General features: G+C 42.6%; 1 protein-coding gene across 1 annotated transcript; it reads right to left on the bottom strand.

Annotated features, from left to right (window-relative positions):
• Positions 1–11,773: 11,773 nt before the first annotated feature.
• On the bottom strand, positions 11,774–15,140 carry LOC139348063 (trace amine-associated receptor 1-like). Its single transcript, XM_070988014.1, has 3 exons — positions 15,112–15,140; positions 14,010–14,149; positions 11,774–12,654 (listed from the first exon to the last, which is right to left on the bottom strand). The coding sequence occupies exons 1-3, from the start codon at positions 15,138–15,140 to the stop codon at positions 11,774–11,776; spliced, it is 1,050 nt and encodes a 349-aa protein (XP_070844115.1).
• Between the last annotated feature and the right edge of the window lie 4,804 nt (positions 15,141–19,944).

Here is a 19,944-nt window from a genome sequence, read left to right as displayed (position 1 = left end):
AGCGGCACTAGCAGCAACTACATGTTTAGCGTTGAAATGATAATTCAGGCTGGAGCTGCTACGGTGATAGGAAAATTCTTTTTTACACAAGGTACAAATCACTGCGTTCTTGTTAATAGTCCCGTCTTTGTTCTTTTTATAAATAAACTTGCCGTTCAAAGGTCCAAGTAGGCTTGCCTCACTCTCCGGTGTCGCATCCATGTCTGTTGTCACCCTGCTTTTGACCAGTGGCGCAGGTAAGATGCGACCTGCCACTGCAGCCTACGGGTCACTCAAAGGGCCAAATTTAAAATGTTTGTGCATTGACTTGCCACTCATGATTAATTGCGTTAATTTTTATAGCGCGTTAATTTGCAGCGTAATTAATTAATCTAATTAACGCGTTAAACTGACAGCCCTAGTTACGACCCCTAGCTCGTGGTGGAAAAAGGAAAGCAACAACCAGTTGGTCAAAGCCCTTAAAGTCCCGAAAAGGTATATTTTTTTTATCTTGTGCGAACAAGTTATTATCTTGTGCGCACAAGATTAATATATTATAGGAACAAGTTATAATCATCTTGAAACAATTTAATATCTGCATAGTAAAGCCATAATAGGTACTTTTTGAATACTACCTAATTTGTGTTTATAGCTTTTAAGAATTTGTTGATTTCTCAAGTATGTTTGAAACATGACAGCGTTTTATTGCTTTCTTTGACCAGTCAGTTTGATATGTTTTTGGTGGGTTAGCTGGTTGAAGATAGTCTATGTGATTGTTGTCTTCAGTTTTCTTTTAGATGATTTTCGGTAAGTTGGATGCAGCAGTCAAAACTTTTGGTTCTTTGCAGATCTTATTTGTAGCAAAAACCCACTTCAGTCAGAAAACAGTGCATTTTGTCCTTCTCCTGTGCACTCTTGACACTTTGGGATGCATTAGCTCTACTTTTTTGGCATACATGTTAATGTTTGATGATCACTACAACCGACTCATACTTTAATATCCACTATAGTTCGAAATCATGTTATGACAGTTATGCACACATTGGAATAATATAGCCGTAAGGTATTCATTTGAATTTAAATATTGGTCATGGGGCCTGCCATATTAGCCTCAATCAGCGAGCACAATTTGCTCTACAATATCGATCTATCGATCTTTTGGATTTTCTTCGTGAAAGGAAGATTGAGGAGGCCATCATCGCGAAAATTGTTGAGGACAATGTAAGTTTGGTTTAAATAGATAAATAAAAACTCATGCAGACATACAAAGACCTAAGAGCACGTCAGAGAAAAATTTTACAAATGAAGGAAACTGCCCATTTTTTTTTATGTGGATTCTTGATGGGGTTATTGTAGTATACAAATTCTTTACTATATCCTATATTAACCCCTCTAAATGTTTCCTTGTTGCAGATTGATACCACTGTGATTCCACTTATGTCAGATCATGATCTTGCCAACTACATACCCCGTTATGCTGACAGAATTGCAGTTGTGGCCTTTTGTCGTCAACATCAGTCATCAGAGGGAAACAAGATGGACAGAAAAAAACACTTGCTAGAGAAAATAAGATCAAGACTCTGCAACCCTTCCACAAAGAAAAAACACAGAGAAGACCTTTCACACAAACACATGGGAAACTCTTATGCCAAGAAGAAAACCAGGAGAATTGAATTAGGCTGGATGAACTACAGTGAGGATGACGGAGAGTTTAAGCAGGTTCGATCTGCAAAAGGAGGAAGGACAAGACATGTTAACATGGACAAACATACAAAAGTAGCAGAGATCAAAACTATGGCAGAGAGCTTGTTTTTCCCAGAAGGGAAATCGAAATATTTTGAGCTCAAAAATCTTCAATCTGACATGCAGGACATCTGTCACAAGCCAATTGATGAAGAGTTTACCATTGAAAAGTTATATGAAGAAACTAAGGTGAAACTACTGAGAATATACCTTTGCACCAGGAAGCTGGAGAAGATACACAGTTCACCTAATCAAACAGATGACATCGTCATCTCATCACCTGAACATACACCTGATGGAGATGAACAACCTCTTCCAGATGACATTCAACAGACCAGTGAAGAGCAAGAACCAACTGTCCTCGTGGTTTTAGATGAGACATACTTTGAAGACACAAATGTTGTGCAAGAACTGCAAGACCTGATGAACCAAACACTGTATGCTATGAGTGAGCACAACAAATGGAGAGAGGAAACAGGAAATGGGACAAATGCTGGTTCAGAGAATGGCTTAAATGTAAGTGACAACCAGACTGAGGACAGCTTTATTGAGGTTTTCATAGGGGCAGCCTTTCTTGAGAGTGAATCTGGCAATCTTGATGATACCATTCCAGTGGAGGATATCAATCCTGCTGTGGTTGTTGAAGTAAGAAGAGGGTTGTGTCTCACTGACCTAGTGAATGCATTCGGTAATCCAGCAATTATGAACAGAGAAGTGTCAATCAAAATGAAACTTCCTAATGGATCTTTTGAAAAGGGAGTAGGCTCAGGGGTATTCCGAGATTGCTTGTCTGAATTCTGGAATGAGTTCTACAGCAGATGCACTGTGGGTGCCAGTGTTAAGACCCCCTACCTCAGACACGAGTACCAAACTCATGAGTGGCAAGCCATTGGAAGAATACTTGTCAAAGGCTGGCTTGCAGTACAATATTTCCCCATACAACTTCCACTTCCATTCTTGGAGGAAGCCTTGTATGGCGCAACCTACAGCAGTATCAGAGAATCTTTCATGTCCTAAATATCAAAACCAGAGAGAGAAATCCTTGAGCAGGCACTACAGAACTTTGGATCTGTTGATCAGGACACCCTCATTGATGTTCTAGATTCACATGAATGCCATCAAATTCCAACTGAAGAAAACATCTCTGCACTTGTGACACAGCTGGGTCACAAAGCCCTCATACAAACACCCATGTTTGTAATTGAGTGTTGGAGGCCTGTTCTGAAGGCTCTTGCTGCAGCTTTGACACCACAGAAATTAACAGAGATTGTACAACAGCAAGTTCCAACACCAAAGCGTGTGAAAGACATCTTGAAGTTCCCACTGTCCATGAATGCAGCACAGAGGTGTGTCACCAGACACCTGAAGAGATATGTTGGGGAACTGGATGAGAATGGCTTACGGCTCTTCCTTCGCTTCTGTACTGGGGCTGATCTTCTGTTTGGAAGTGACATCACTGTCCACTTCATTGAAACCAGTGAATTTCAGTGTCGTCCTCAAGGAAACACATGTGGATGCTATCTCATATTACCAATTAATTATCAGAACTATCCAGACCTCCGCAGTGATTTCAATGCGATTCTAAACAGCTCAGTATGGGTGATGGATATAGTATAAACCTCAAATTGCTCAGTAGCCGTGCATGTGTCTGAGATGTTGACGTTCACACTTCATGCTTGTTTTTCATAATACAAAACGGCACAATTGAGCACACAGTGTGTGCTTTCACTGAGACATTGTTCACTTTGGTCAGATGTCAATTACATTATGTGGAGAAGCCAATCACAATTTACTTGCATTACAATAATGAATGCTTATGTATTTTGGTTGCCCAGCACAATACTTAAGCAATGTGGTGATGCCTCTCATGTGTTCCTGCTGTAACTTGCCTTTGTTCAGCAGACTGTCAAGAGTAAAATAAATAACTTTGCAATAATAGCTTTGTACCATTAAGCAAAAAATTTGAACTGATAAAGTTGAAGAATTTGAAAGTATGAAGAAAAAACAGTTCAGACTGAGAGCTTGCACATCTGTTCTTAAGAGTTTGATTTTGATATTACAGCTGTCAAAAAGTATGGTACATACAGCCATTTGAATTGTACTGGTCTGCACTTTTACAGTTTTATAGTTCTCATTAACATCAAAACCAAATGTCAATAAGTGAGGCTTGGCTTAGCATTCCAGTCAAAACATTTTCAAAGTGTAAACCTGTCTTCTATGCCAAAGAATTATACTGTAAATTACTTTATTATTTACAAAGCACATACATGTGGACAAAGTTTTGTTTTGTTTCATTTCATTTCATTTATATTTTGTTAAAAACACCCTACATCTGTCAGCCTTGAATAAAAGGTTAGGAATGCAGTTTTTATATTACAGAGTCAGGTAATGTTTTCAACAAAATTCTGTTACAGGTGTAAGTTTGTAAATAATGTTTGTAAAAAGAAAAAAAAATGAAAGAACTGCAGTGTGTGAAAGCATTAACTTTTTTTTCATTTGCTGAAGTGTATGTTGTAAAAACATTTTAGGTTTGTACAGACACAACAATCCCATAAAGCTTCATGTTTACTGTTCAAAGTGAAGTGTTGAACCATATTAAAGTATTTTCAAATTGACCCTCTGAACTCTGTTCTTGATACAGTAATAGACAAATGATAGTGTTGTTCATGTAATACAGAAATGTGAACAATCGCTTTTTATAATTCACAGCAGATGATGTCTATGCAAGCAGTGGCTATTTAAAGCACTTTCAATTTCCTGCATTTCTAAGTAGGCCTAAAGTTATTTATTTAATGCTATTTCAAATAAAACAGATCACTGTGTGAATGAGTTCTTTGTTACTGATGACACACGAGTGAGAAAGGTATAGCTTGTAGGCTAAACTACAAAAAAAATATCTAGTTATCACTGTTGATGGCATTTCTTAGTGTTAAGTATAGGTCAATAGCTTCCAGAGGGCTTTTACAAGGGAACTGTAAGCCGAGTTCCTCCACAAGTATCATACAAAGATCAAATATGTCTTCATCGCAAGGAACACAACTGCGAAACACACATTGTCCTTTGCACAAGTCCAGCTGATCAAGTGGCATGGCACAGTCCTCAGTGTCCCATAACTGTGGGGTGGAGTACATCACATTTGGGATTCCATATGGCACATTTGGGTTGGACGCAGGTCAGATTCGGTGTGCATTCCAAACATCCTTAATGTTATTCAGCTCTTCCTAAAAACAAACATAAAATGTCTACTTTAGTGAGCAAAATGAAAACATACTGGATAATCACATTCATCGCTGAGTAAGTCATAGTCATGAGTAATTTTATTGCATGATATAATGTTTTGCAATAGTCCATGTGTGACCACATTAACACCCAATAATCATACCTGAATTATTCCCATTACGCACAGCTGAAGTATGGCCTTGTCCAGTAAACCTCCATCAAACTCTCCTTCGTCCCGTAGCTCCCCAAGGAGCTGTATCCAATATTCCATACCCTCTTTCCGGAGGATTCCCCACCAACTCTCAATGCGTTGGTTTGCTGTACTCATTCCAGTGAGGTAGCTTCGGTCTCCCGACAAATCGTCTCCATGGGTTGTGCGTAAATGTCTCTGCAGATCTCTCACAAGGCTGTTTTCTGTGCCACGGTCAGTGCGCACAAGTTTGGGACAGCTATTTAGTGTATCTAAAGCTTCTACAAAATAGCCGCCGATAACTCTCGGGTCACTGCTGGTTTTGTAGGCATTCAGCCAAATTATTTTCCGGGAATAACCGTCTATACATCCATTAATGCACACACCAAACGGCTTGTCATATGAATCTATGTGCCAGAGATAATTGGGTCCCTTTGAGAAGTACTGTCTCCTTTGAAGTCTCCGCTGCTGTCTGTATGCTGACCTCTCAGGATCCAACTCAGCTAATATGATTCTAACTTCTTCTTTTTTGCTTTAAGGCCATTTTGTCGGCACTTTGTAAACATCCATCTATAGCCATGCATCTTGCCCGGACCCTGTAATTGTTCCTGGACGAAGTCAATGACACGGTCTAAATCTGCATAGTCCTTCCGCCGGCTGAGTCTGTTGTCCTTCAGTATACGCAGCAAATGATTTCTGCTGATGATAATCCCGTGTCTACGTGCAAGAGCAACAAGAATTTCATTGTATGACATTCCGAGGTAAAAATAAAACTTGATTAGCTGAGTTCTCTCCATTATATGGTGGCTATGTGCATGTTAAGTCGTTAGAGACGCATGTGAATATATAGTAAATTACTTGTTCGCACAACTTAATTATCTTGTTTGCACAAGTTATTATCTTGTGTGAACAAGTTATTATATTGTGCGCACAAGATAATAACTTGTTCGCACAAGATAAAAAGATATACCTTTTCGGGACTTTACGGGCTCCGTAAGTTGGAATTGGTTAAAGCAAAGTTATTTATTATAAAGGTAAGGAAAATGATATTTACAAACAAAAACCTGAGGCAACTCTAAAGGAAATGGGCGTGCAAGTGCTGATAAATCAAAACAATCAAAACGAAAAGAGGACTCTCTGAAGCTGCAGCTAATTAACAAGAAACAATCCAAAAACAAAACCCTCTCTGCTTCACTAGAATTTAACATAAACAACAAATCAGCACCCCTTCTTCCTAATGTGGCTAAACAAGGTCTTCACTACCTCTGTGTAAACTATGAACATCAGTGTTGAAACTAGCCCTGGTCCAGTCCTTCTCATATTTCAAAAATGCCTCTCACACCAACAATACAGCCATATACAAAAGACACATGTGGTGCGCTGCTCTTGAGCCGCCCCGACTGCTGGTCTGCTCGAGTCTTTCAGCATCCAGTCCTCGATTGGCGCCTGGGGATTGGTGAACGGCCCCGACACTGCACCAATCCAGCGAGCAGACAGCCAAAGGTGGGAGGCGGAGGGAGACCACACCTCCGTGACGAGCCAATCCTGCGCTGCGGTCTGCACCGCTTGCTCCGCATACACTCTCCTTTGGTGCATGGCAGGTTCGACAAAAAGGGGGGGGGCGTTGGTTTCCGTAACAACATGCTTAAAGGCCTCTGTCAGACAGTAAGGTTATATGAGGTTACCAGAGTTCAGTACACCACACAGAGAAGCAGCTGCCAAGACACCTGTGTATGAGTCATAGATAAATAACCTTTTTTAATTTTTCATGTAAAAATATAAAACTAATAACATTCATCAGCCTCAGCTTGTGTTCAGTACTAATCAGCAAATGTTAGCATGCTAACGTGTAAATCTAAAGTGGTGAAAATGGTTACCCCTATACTTGCTAAATACCAGTATGTTAACATTGTCATTGTGTGCATGTTAGCATGCTGACAATAGCATTTACTCAAAGCAGTACTACAAAAAGCACTGAATCAGTGCAGCCTCAAGTCACTTACATGACTGTAGACTCTTCGGGCTCTATTTTCGACAGTGGCATTTTTGAGCGGCGCAGCCAGGCGCAAGGCGCATTTGGTATTTTGGTAAATTGAGGCGTACAAAGATGCGCCAGGATGGGCGTTGCGGCGCAGTAGGGAGGAGGTGTCGGCATAATGAGCTGGTGCATTGGAATTTTCGACCATTTCGGTCTGCGCCGGCGGCATAAAAGTGCGCTGAAAGCTCGCCACCCCAGACCTGGTCAACTCTGTGGCGCAAGTGGATTTTCGTAAACCGGCGGAGTCATGCGCTCACGTCACCAACACCTCACAGTCAGGTTTCCACAGTGTCTGGCATTTCACTGCAATCAATAATTAGCAACAGCCGCAATTCAATGCAACTATCTGAGTCAGCACATACAGTCAGACCTAAATTTATATATTTTGATCCGTCTCTCGTGTGACCACATCGAAAGCGCATTCGGCATGCGTAACGATCACTCAACCTGACCGAATGTAGGTGAAACAGGGATGTCTGGTGATCTGTGACTCAAGTTGCCTGGTGACAAACGTGTATGCCACTTTCCCCGGGTCGGCACATGACTCGTTCATCCTGGCGAATTCTAGCATCCCTACAGTCTTTCAGGGGGACACCCCTCTGGATGGGTGGCTGCTAGGTAATAACGGCTATCCACTGAAAACGTGGTTGATGACGTCATATATCACACCATCAACAAGACGGCAGCGTGGTTTTAACAGTGTTTTCAGCAGTGCTCGGTCAGTCATCGAACACACACTGCGATCAATAATTAGCAACAGCGACTGTTAGAATGGCGAGTGGGAAGGGAAGGAAGGCACAGGCTGATGCAGGCTGTATTTCCCCCACATGATCATTTATTGTGCCGAAACCCAGACTATTTACAAGTGATTTGGACAAATGTTACAAAAGGCAAAAAAAAAGAAAAAGAAAACAAATCCTTTCAAAAATAAAAAAAAAATAAGAAGAGAAAATTAATCAATTAAATAGTAGCTCAAGTCATCTAAATAAACTTTGAAAAACAAAACTGACTCCAAATCACAGCATAGGCTAAACCCTTGTAGGGCCCTAAGCTCTAAGCAAGCGGTCCTGCTCCTATCCTCTGGGTGGAGGACAGCAGTCAACCCGCACCCCTGGGTGCTGGCCACCTTTATTCTCTAAGCTCCTCCTACAGGGACAAAAGAATAATTAATTTTCAATTTGCACACAATTAAACCCTAAGCTCCATTTCATATGACCATACAAACTTTATCAAAACATGTAACAGAACATGATAAATTACAATAGCCCTACAACTGTTAGATGCTTAAAAAAAAGTAGATATGCACGTTAATTAATTTGGACCCCCCTCCTCTCAACCACACTTGGCACAGTCCACTGCCACCCCTCTCCATAAATGAGGATGGCCTCCTCCGCCTCAGTTTCCCTGGCGGGGACTGAGCCGGCACCACTAGGCGCAAGAGAGGACAAACAAAGGGGTAAGCGTTAACATGCAAAAAAAACTCATTAAACATGTTAAACTGTAACATGTCTCCGTGTCCATATTTAATGTTTTAAATGGCCTATAAAATGTGTCAGCGGTTACGTGCTGTGTCCTCCATGCCGGCGAGATGGTTAAACAACGCAAACGGTAAGACACAACAGTCCGTCCATGTACTGCTTGTCGGCATTACTGTAGGGAACCGGGCATCCCCGTGACAGCGGCGATTCAGTGCAACTGTCTGCACATACCAGTCAGACCTAAATTTATATATTTTGATCAGCATCTCATCTGACCACATCGCACGCGCGTTCTGCACGCGTAATGGTCACTCACCCTGATCGAATGTACACAGGTGAAACAGGGGTGCGAATTAATCGGTTATAGTCGCTGTGCCAACCAGAAACAGCCATGGCATCCTACAGAGCATATATACTGCATCTATCTCAGAGCACTCGAGAGACAGAGAGAGACAGACATATGAAAAAACGTAAGTGATGATCGTTGTCAGCTATTGCCCACGTCATTTCATTCCAAATACAAATGTAATCAAATGGCGGCCTATCTCGGCTGTCAACGGGCGAGAGGTGGGGTACACCCTGGACTGGTCGCCAGCCAATCGCAGGGCAATACCACAAAATATAGAACAGAATATAAAACAATACACACACACACACACACACACACACACACACACACACACACACACACACACACACACACACACACACACACACACACACACACACACACACACACACACACAGTTTGGGCGTCGGACTTGCTACTTGCCATGCGTCTGGCCAGCGGCGTATTTAAAGGTGAGGCGAGGAGCTGCTGTGATTGGTGAATTTGACTCGGCTGTGTCAAACTCACTCCACGCCGTCTCCCCTCCCTCTTTCCGAGTTGCGCCGCTGGGTGGGACTGAGATGAGAAGGGGGAGGAGATGCGCCGCCGGCGCAGCGCAAGAGAACACCAAAGTCTGCGCCGCCACGCCCCATCGGCGCAGCGGACCTGACTTTGCGCCGCGCCTGCGCTGCGCCTGTGGCGGAGTCAAAAATAGAGCCCTTTGTCTTGTAACATAGTCAAAGAATCCATCCATTATCTATACCGCCTATCCCTTTCGGGGTTGCGGGGGGGGGGCTGGAGCCTATCCCAGCTACAATGGGCGGGAGGCGGGGTACACCCTGAACCGGTCGCCAGCCGATTGCAGGGCCACATGCATGGACGGTCCGGTCAGGTCCGCTGCGCCGATGGGGCGTGGCGGCGCAGACTTTGGTATTTTCGTGAGCTGCGCCGCATCTCCACCTCCTTCTCATTTCAGTCCCACCCAGCGGCGCAACTCGGAAAGAGGGAGGGGAGAAGGCGTGGAGTGGGTTTGGCACAGTCAAATCTTCACCAATCACAGCAGCTCCTCGCGCATGGCAAGTTTCCAGGAGACTGACGTCACTCATGTCTCCTGACAACCGTTTGTATCACTTTGCACACCCGTTTGTATATACTGTTTATTTTCTCTCTCTCTCTCTCTCTCTCTCTCTCTCTCTCTCTATATATATATATATATATATACACACACACACACACACACACACACACACACACACACACACACACACACACACACACATACTCATAAATATTTTGTTTTTATATTTGCTTTTTATATATATAGTTCTCTCTATTTTCTTTCTTTTCTTTTTTTTTCTAATTCTATTCTTGTAAGGAGCACTGCAACAAAAACAATTTCCCCTCTGGAATAAATAAAGAATTTCTGATTCTGATTCTAATGTCTAAATATGAGGTCCTTAGATGGTAAATCCTCCTCAAAGCTATAATATACTCCATCTTTGTAGATAACGTTAAGCATTACAATGATAACGTGTATTTAGAATGAAATGACGTGGGTAATAGCGGACAATGATCTTCACTTACGTTTTTTCATGTGTCTGTCTCTCTCTGTCTCTCGAGTGCTCTGAGATAGATGCAGTATATATGCTCTGTAGGATGCCATGGCTGTTTCTGGTTGGCACAGCGACGTTAACCGATTAATTCGCATCCCTGCTTCACCTGTGTACATTCGGTCAGGGTGAGTGACCATTACGCGTGCCGAACGCGCTTGCGATGTGGTCAGATGAGATGCTGATCAAAATATACAAATTTAGGTCTGATTGTATGTGCTGACTCAGATAGGTGCATTAAATCGCGGCTGTTGCTAATAATTGATCGCAGTGAAATGCCAGACACTGTGGAAACCTGACTGTGAGGTGTTGGTGACGTGAGCGCACAAATCCGCCGGTTTACGAAAATCCACTTGCGCCGCAGGCGCACAGAGTTGACCAGGTCTGAGGTGGCGAGCTTTCAGCGCACTTTTACGCCGCCGGCGCAGACCGAAATGGTCGAAAATTCCAATGCGCCAGCTCATTATGCCGACACCTCCCCCCTACCGCGCGTCAACGCCCATCCTGGCGTACCTCTGTACGCCTCGGTCTACCAAAATACCAAATGCGCCGTGCGCCTGCCTGCGCCACTCCAAAATACCACTGCGCCGGCGGCGCAGCCTGCGCCGCGCTGGCGGCGGACTCGAAAATATAGCCCTAAGAGTCCACCTCTCAACAAGACCAGACAGTATCAATATCATTCCTGCTGTTGGAAATATCCTCATGTGTTTGAAGATGTTTTTGAAAACTCACCCACTAATGTCACACAGTACATTTTATTTTACGACACATATATTTTTGCTATGCATTTAAATGTGTACTAGTTGAAACATTTTCAATAACGACAAAGATACAGGAATCAATATTATATTGAAAATTTTATTCAATGTAGACATCATATAGCAGTAGTACAACTTGTACTGTACAAGTTGGAACAAGTTCAATCAGAATATCCATGTTCATTTGTGCATAGTGTAACATTGACATGATTGTATGAACTGACAGCTCATTACAATGCATCTCTTTTTATGCTAGTCTTTCTTCTCCCTTAAAATGTTCTTTTTATAGCACAATGATAATAATTAACAAAATACAAAACATGACATAAAGATACCGGTAGCAGAGTCGAATGACGTGCTGATTCTTCATCATGCCAAATTTTATCAGTACTGACTCATCTATTAGCTTTTCTGGACTTCACAGAATAGGTCAAAGTAGTTTTGAGTTGGAAAAATCACCTTGAAATATTTTTCTAGATATGATCATTCTGAAAGCTGATCTGAACCAGCTGTAAAAGAAAGCATAAATAAATGGATTGAGCATAGAATTTGACAGTGTAAACCAGCCAAGACTTTCAATTACAGCAACTGGCACTGACACGTGATTCAACAGCTGGAAGGAAAAACAGAGAAAGAAAGGAGACCAGCAGATCAGAAATACTCCCATAACGATTGCAAGAGTTTTAGTGGCTTTTCTCTCCATCTTACTGGCAGTGGCTCCAGACTTTGTGCCCTGGATGCTGCGTACCTGTCTCTGTGCAACAAGGAAAATCTTCAGGTAGATACAGAGCATTAAAATCACTGGGAGGTAAAATGAACAAAGAAGTCCCAAAATGTTTGCAAGTTGAACATCAATAAAACACTTTTCTTTACATTTATCTTTGTTTAATCCTGCCATTACAAGGCCAATTGCAACTAAAGCAGAAGCACTCCAGCTCACCAGGATCATGATCACAACAACATGAACATTTATCTTCATTGTATATGTCAGAGGGTGACACACTGCATAATATCTGTCAATAGAAATACAACATAAATTCAGGATGGAAGCTGCGCACAGTGCTACATCAATGGTCTGACGTACTCTACAAAATAAATCTTCAGAGTACAGACATGAACTTACAGAGAATTCCATAGTGAAAGGAAAAGCTACAACCCCAACGAGCAGGTCAGCTACTGCCAAGGAAAGGATGAGAGAGTTTGTAGGAGTGTGGAGCTGTTTAAAGTAAATGATGGAGATTAATACAAGAAGGTTTCCACATATTATGACAACAGACAATGAACTCAGGAAAACATATAGTAAAACACATACTGTGAAAGGTATGCTTGTCAGTATGTAAGAAACATTCAGTCTTTTGTAACAAAGATGTAAGTCCACATAAGTGTGTTCGACAGTGACTTCTGGTGCCATGTTTCCGGGTTCCTGTAAATCAGTTTTCCATTAAAAATGAACAATATTCAAAATAGAAAAAATAATGTTGATTTTAAACTGTTTAGCCCTGCGTGAGTGCAAAGCTGCCATAATAGTTATCTAGATGAAAATAGTGATTTTCTGTTTATGTCATACCTTTTATATGCTGAGGGTAGTTCACACATCAGTGTTGATAGGTGTTCTTCATCACTGTGCCACTGGGTACAATCTTGATTTTTATCAACCCCTGTCTCATTTACATAATAAATACATTATATCATAGAGCAGTCAGATGTGGGAGTATTCATCTTGTTAACATTAGATACCAGAGAGACATAATGTACTGGAGATGACATCAACAAACTGTAAATATCTGATTTTTCATTTTGGTAGACATCCTAAGATGTTTTTCCAAGGACATGAAACCTTGTGATTTTTGATTTGTTTCACCTGTCCCTTATCCTTCTGTCTGTAGTGTGTTCAGCCTGTGCCAGTTCATCTTAGTACGTTGTGTGTCAAGTGTTCCAGCCTTTTCCCAGTATTGATTTCAAGTGATTTTGGATTTCTGTTTTGTTTACCGGGACCTTGTTTAGTTGGATTCAAGATTCTTTCCTGTTCCTCACCATATTTGTTTATGTTTGTAGGACTGCCTTTTCCTTGACTTGACCTTTGACCTGCTCACCATTCCCACACACCTTTTATGTGAGTTGTGCTATGGACTGCAAGGATAAGATGAGATAAGATATTAAAAGACTTTATTGATCCCACACTGGGGAAATATAGTTGTTACAGCCAGCAAGTATTTCAAAGAGCAAGTACACTGGCATAAAGAGGTCAAAATAAAAAGGTCTACAGCATACAGAATAGAAGAAAAACTATGACTATGTACTTTTGCGACATATTAGACAATAACATATTAGATAAGATTAGATTGAACTGTACTGTCATGTCAGAGTGCAGTCTGACAAGCACTGAGTCAGTGCAGCCTCAAGTCACTTACATGACTGCAGACTCGTTGGGCTCTATTTTTGATTCTGCCACTGGCACGGCACAAGGTCAGGTCCGCTTCGCCAATGGGGTGTGGCGGCGCAGACTTTGGTATTTTCATGCACTGTGCTGCCGGTGCAACTCCTCCCCCTTCTCATCTCAGTCCCACCCAGCGGTGCAACTCGGAAGGAGGGAGCGGAGAAGGTGTGGAGTGGGTTTGACACAGCTGATTCCAATTTTCACCAATCACACCAGTTTATTGCCTCACCTTTAAAAATGCGGCTGGCGAGGTGCATGGCAAGTTTCGAGGATGACTGAGCCCGCACAGGAAACTGTCCGACGCCCAAACTCCTCCCAGGAGGAAACTGACGTTCTGGTCCAGGAGGTCCAGGCTCGCAGTGGCCGTGTCTACAGCCACGCAAAGTTTATTTCAATAGTGTCTATCTGTTTAGTGTGGAAAGTTATTGATTGTCAGATGTTTTTTGAACTGATGTAACTGCAAATACTCACTTAAAGATAAAACTGGGCGGTGAGGGGCTCCCTCCTCTCCCATGCGCTCTGTTGCTCTCCCAGTTGACACGGCACATGCAGTTCAGCTTCTCTCCATCTTAAGTCCCTTAATGTGTCCTCAACGAGTTCATAGTGACATCCACGTTGTACAGCCATGTTGTGTAAAACGCAACATGCCACGAAGAATGCACCGACACCCTGAGGGCTGTATGTTAATGAACCACCTGTCCGGTCCAGACATCTAAAACGCATTTTGAGAACCCCAAATGTGCGTTCGATGACTGACCAAGCACTGCTGGAAACACTGTTAAAACCACGCTGCCGTCTTGTTGAAGGTGTGATATATGGTGTCATCAACCACGTTTTCAGTGGATAGCTGTTATCACCTAGCAGCCACCCATCCAGAGGGGTGTCCTCCTGAAAGACTGTAGGGATGCTAGAATTCGCCAGGATGAACGAGTCATCTGCCGACCCCGGGAAACTGGCATACACGTTTGTTACCAGGTAATTTGAGTCACAGATCACCAGACATCCCTGTTTCACCTGTGTACATTCGGTCATGTTGAGTGACCATTACGCATGCTGAACGCGCTTGCGATGTGGTCTGTAATGGCAATTTCAGCTCCTTGTACTTCATCTACTTGAGGCACCCCACCTCCCATTTCTTCACCAGGATATCAGGTCCATTTGTGTTTTAAATCCTGTTGTCTAGACCTCTTTACATCTACATACAAAGTCCTGCAGGATGCCTCCAGTGTGAGCCACCCCCTAGAGAGTTGGCCCAGATACCTCCAGCAGACCCAAAAGGTGTGTATTCACACCTTTGGGTAGGGGAGATGCTCCTAAGGTATAAATGTTACCTCTCCCCATGCTCGGGGTCTCTCTTCATTCTGCCGCTCGTGTGATGATTGTGATGATCACCAGCAGTAGAGAATTTCCACAACAGGTCAGATGAGATACTAATCAAAATATCAAAATTTAGGTCTGACTGTCGCAGTGAAATGCCAGACACTGTGGAAACCTGCCTGAAACAAAATCATCTTGGGCTTAGGGTTGATTAGACATGAGAGAAGTGGGGTTTAGCTTCGCTCACAAGCATGATGATTTCAAATCATGCCATGAACATAAGCAGCCATTAAACTGTAACATAAGTCTTAGAATCCATCCATCCATCCATCCATCCATCCATCCATCCATCCATCCATCCATCCATCCATCCATCCATTTTCTATGCCGCTGATCCCTCTCGGGGTAACGGGGGGGCCGGAGCCTATCCCAGCTGTCAACGGGCGAGAGGCAGGGTACATCCTGGACCGGTCGTAGGGCAACATATATACACAGACAGCCTTCTTGCTGTGAGGCACATGCACTACTTGCTGCACCACCGTGCAGCCAGTTTTAGAATCCATCATTTGATATTGTTTTCACTTTCAACAGTGTTCTTTAGTTGTGCTGTCTCCATGGTGTGGAGAAGAAAGGGTTTGGCTACAGGGCATTCAGTCATTCGCAACTGGACTTTGTCAGTTTGTCTTGGAAGACGTTTCGCCTCTCATCCGAGCAGGCTTCATCAGTTCATGGGCACCAGACTAGATAGGACAGCTCTAGTCTAATGAAATGGTGTTAGGTTCAAGTATTTATCCTCTTTTTGAATCCAAATATCCAAATTTTTGAATCTCTTTGGAAGAGATGAAAGGACAGCATTGTATGTGGGAGATAGGTGGTGTCTCAGACCTCTCCCTCTGTTCAGAGACGGTTTTTCAACCTTGACATGGATGGCTTCTCTCACTCCTCTTTCAAACCATCTGTCTTCTCTGTCCAGAATATGCACATTTTTATCCTCAAAGGAGTGTGCTTCCTCCTTGAGGTGCAGGTAAACAGCTGAGTCTAGACCTGAAGAGTTAGCCCTTCTGTCTTGTGCCATGCGTCTGCTCAGTGGCTGTTTTGTTTCCCCAATATATAAGTCTGTGCATTCCTCACTGCACTGGACTGCATACACCAGATTGTTCTCCTGAGTATGAGGTGTCCGGTCTTTGGGGTGCACCAGCCTTTGTCTAAGAGTGTTCCCAGGTTTGAAATGTACTGGGATGTTGTGTTTGTTAAAGATTCGCCTGAGTTTCTCTGATACACCAGACACATATGGAATGACAATGTTATGCCGTCTGTCTCTCTTTTCTTCCTCTGTCACCCTGTTCTTTCTGGAAGCAGCTGAACTTTTCACAAAAGACCAGCTAGGATAACCGCAGGTTTTGAGGGCATCCCTCAGGTGTTTGTGTTCCTTGTCTCTGGCCCGTTGGCTGGTTGGAACATTATCAGCTCTGTGTTGGAGAGTTCTGATAACACCTAGTTTGTGTTCCAGTGGGTGATGTGAGTCAAAAAGGAGGCACTGGTCTGTGTGAGTAGGTTTTCTGTAAACTCCAATATGGAGGCTCCTGTTCTCTCCAATGTGGACATTACAGTCCAAAAAAGGCAAACTCATGTCCTTGACATCCTCTCGAGTGAATTTGATGTTCTTGTGCTCGGTGAAGGCTTGCACTTCTTGGCTTTGGATTTTTACCCATGTGTCATCCACATATCTATACCAATGACTTGGTGTTGTTCCTTTGAAAGAGTTCAGAGCCGTTCTTTCCATGTTCTCCATGTACAGATTAGCCCCAATGGGGGATACTGGTGAACCCATTGCACACCCATGTTTTTGCCTGTAAAACCCCCCCTAAATTGAAAATAGGTGGTTTTTAAGCAGAGTTCCAGTAAATGGCATATTTGCTCCGGGTTAAGGGTAGTTCTGTGTCACACTGCGGTGAGGTCGTCCTGTCTTGGGTTATTGTCTTGTCATTTCCTGTTTTATTTTGAAAGTCTAACTCTCCTCTCGTTTCAGATCACTTGCCCTTCCTCTTGTGTCACCTGTTCGTCATCCCTGATTCCTGATTGTGTCCACCTGTTCCCCATTACCCTCATGTGTTTAAATAGTCTGCGTCTCCCTTTGTCCTGTGCCGAAGTGTTTCGTCTTATGTCCGATCACCAAAGCCTGCATCATAGCTCACAGCCACAGTCTGTATTTGTAAGTCTTGTTTCCTCGTCAGAGTGATTTTTTGTTGTAACTTCTGTAGTTTAGTTTAGCATTTATAGTCTTTTGAGTAATTTGCTTTCTTGGTTTGCCTCCCTTTGGAGTGATTTTCAGTTCATATAGTTCATAGTTGTAGTGAGTCTAGCCTCCATCTTTTAGGAGAGTTTTTTGTTTCTGTCCTGTTCTTTCTGTTTCTTTGTTAGCTCTTTCTCCATTCGGAGAGACTTTAGTTTAAAGTTTTGTAGCCTTTTGATTTTCCTCTCTGTGAGTGATTTTGATTTTGATAATTTTTATAGATCCGTGATTGAGATATTTTCCTCCTTTGGAGTGTTTTTTGTTTTCTCTAGAGTTGTTGAGTATTTTCATAGATCAGGTTTCATAGCCCCTTTGTTTGCTCTGCATTGAGGTTGTCTTGACTCAATAAAAGTCTGCTCACTGTCATTCTCTGCTCCTGAGTCCTGTTTTGAGTTCGGGCCTGACAGTTCTGTTCTGCAAAGTGTTGTCTTGTAACAACTGCCGCCTCACTGTTTCCACTGCATCCTGAGTTGGAATGCATGTGAACAACGATGTGACATCGAAGGAAACCATTGTTTCTGATGGTATAGATAAATAGTGAAACAAAAATAAGTTCAACTTAACAACTTATTTATCTAAAAAGGAGAGAGTTAATAGTCTGGTCTGAACTAGTCAAAAGTAACATAATACGCTATCTAACCTAAAAGAACTATTTCTAACCTAGAGAAAAAAAGGGGGAAAGTGTATCATATTTACTTCTGTTATACTTTGTTAACTGCAGGATAATTTGTTTGTATTTTACCTTACTGTGAATTTGTATGTGTTTATCTTGTTTGCATTCAGTAAATTGCTGGCTCTTACATTTAAAGTCTGTGGTCTTTGGTCTATTTTATAGCGCTTCCCCACTCCTTTGAGCCTAGAACTGGTCCAGTAGCATAGACAGTGGTGTTGGTTGAAACGAATGCTACACAAACAACATTGCAGCACTGAATGCAACGTTGTTCAGATCATGCAGTACCATCTGGCCTTCCAGGACAACCCCAATGTCCTCTGGTTTGTCGGTGGCATCTCTTGCTTTGATGACATATATTCCTAACGTAGTGTCCTCAGTGGATCCCTGGAGGGCTTCATCTCCTGCCTGCAGAGTGCAGAGTTTGGATTAGAAAAGTTAGGTTTAGAACTTTAACTCATTGTTCATACAATGGCCGGACGTCGTCTTCAGTTCACCCCAGAAGGCACTCCTCTGTGACGAGTGGACGGCCTGGCTGTGGAGCGACCATATCCAGAAAGTCCAAATAATGACTTAGGGAAAAAACTGCTGAGTAGCTGACTTAAAAGGAGAAATGGCCGAGATAAAAGCCAGACTGCTCACTTCGGGGGAGCAGCCCCAACTGAACTGCAGGTGTGGAGAAGACCAGAAGAGGAAGAGACGGGTGCATAACCCAAAAGTTGCAGTAAGTAACGTTAGCATTTAATACTACATTGTGCAGTTTTTAGGCCGCCAAACCTATATTATTCTTACTGCACTATGTTCCGAATGTTTGGTAACCGTTCATGTTACAATTAACATTACAATGTATTTTTGTATTTTAAAGGAAAAGGTGCGGCGTCTGCACAACAGTGACAGAAAGGACAGGCGATATGAACCTGAGCAGGGGTAAGTTAATAAAATACACAAAAATACACAGGATATATTCTGCAGAATGTAAGTAAATGTAAACGTTGCATGACCTGTTTGTACTTTTTGTGTTTTACAGTACAGACTGAACTTGTCCTACAACGGATCGGAGATGTCACATTTGAAGGCCACTTTAACTGGGAGTCCAGACATGGATGGTGTGGACAGAGTCCTTTTATGTAAGTTTTTTTTTTTTAATTTAACCCCTTTCTGTTGTTTCTTGTGTTCTGTAAGACATATTACGAGACAGTGCGGAGGAGCTTCAGGTATGCCCAGCCAGCTCTTTCAGTTTAGGCAGCAGCTCTGAAAATGGACTGAATTTTATTGATTAGCTGCATTTTTTTTTGACAAACATGGTCACATATGTTCTCATGTGTTATTGTTTCTTAGCAGTACTAATATTATATTAATACCTGTATTTACAGCAGCTGGAAGCAAGAAGGAGTGTCACTGGTGACATGATGTCTAGTGAGGAAGTTGACACCGCACCATGCACCATGGACCAGCGGCATGACCCAACCCAGAGATTCTACCAGGGAGCCCCTCTGTTAGGCAGTCTGCCACTAAATAGTAAGACCCAATGATGCAGACCCGGAGACAGGACTTATGAAAACAACAGTTTATTAACAAAAGGCAAACCAAAAGCGCACTCAACGAGTGGACAGGAATAACTAAGAACACAATCAAAAGGAGTGGATAAACAAAAGGAGCCCGACAAGGCGGGTATAGCAAACAAGGCACGCGTGGAAGTGGCGGGTAGGCACTGAAACAAAAGAAAAGAGCATACTATCAGTGGCTGAAACAAAACAGTGGAACATTAACAATTCTCGAGAGGAGAGGAGGACAAAGAGACGTAGTACTTACAACCAATAGACCAGACACCGTCATGGGAGGATGAGGAATAATCCAGCAGCAGGTAGGAGAAGGCTCACTGCT

Source organism: Chaetodon trifascialis, chromosome 19 (genome assembly GCF_039877785.1).
Source record: "Chaetodon trifascialis isolate fChaTrf1 chromosome 19, fChaTrf1.hap1, whole genome shotgun sequence".
In the NCBI taxonomy this organism is placed as follows: Eukaryota; Metazoa; Chordata; class Actinopteri; order Chaetodontiformes; family Chaetodontidae; genus Chaetodon; species Chaetodon trifascialis.
Note: the sequence above shows the minus strand (reverse complement) of the source record. Positions and strands in the feature narration are given on the sequence as shown.

Coding starts and splice junctions, on each gene's coding strand:
- LOC139348063 (XM_070988014.1), bottom strand. CDS start 15,140: ATGAAGAGAGACCCCGAGCATGGGGAGAG. Junction 14,150..15,111: donor GACCCCGAGCATGGGGAGAG/GTAACATTTATA, acceptor GCGTGGCTGTAG/ACACGGCCACTGCGAGCCTG. Junction 12,655..14,009: donor CGCCAGCCGCATTTTTAAAG/GTGAGGCAATAA, acceptor TACCTTTCACAG/TATGTGTTTTACTATATGTT.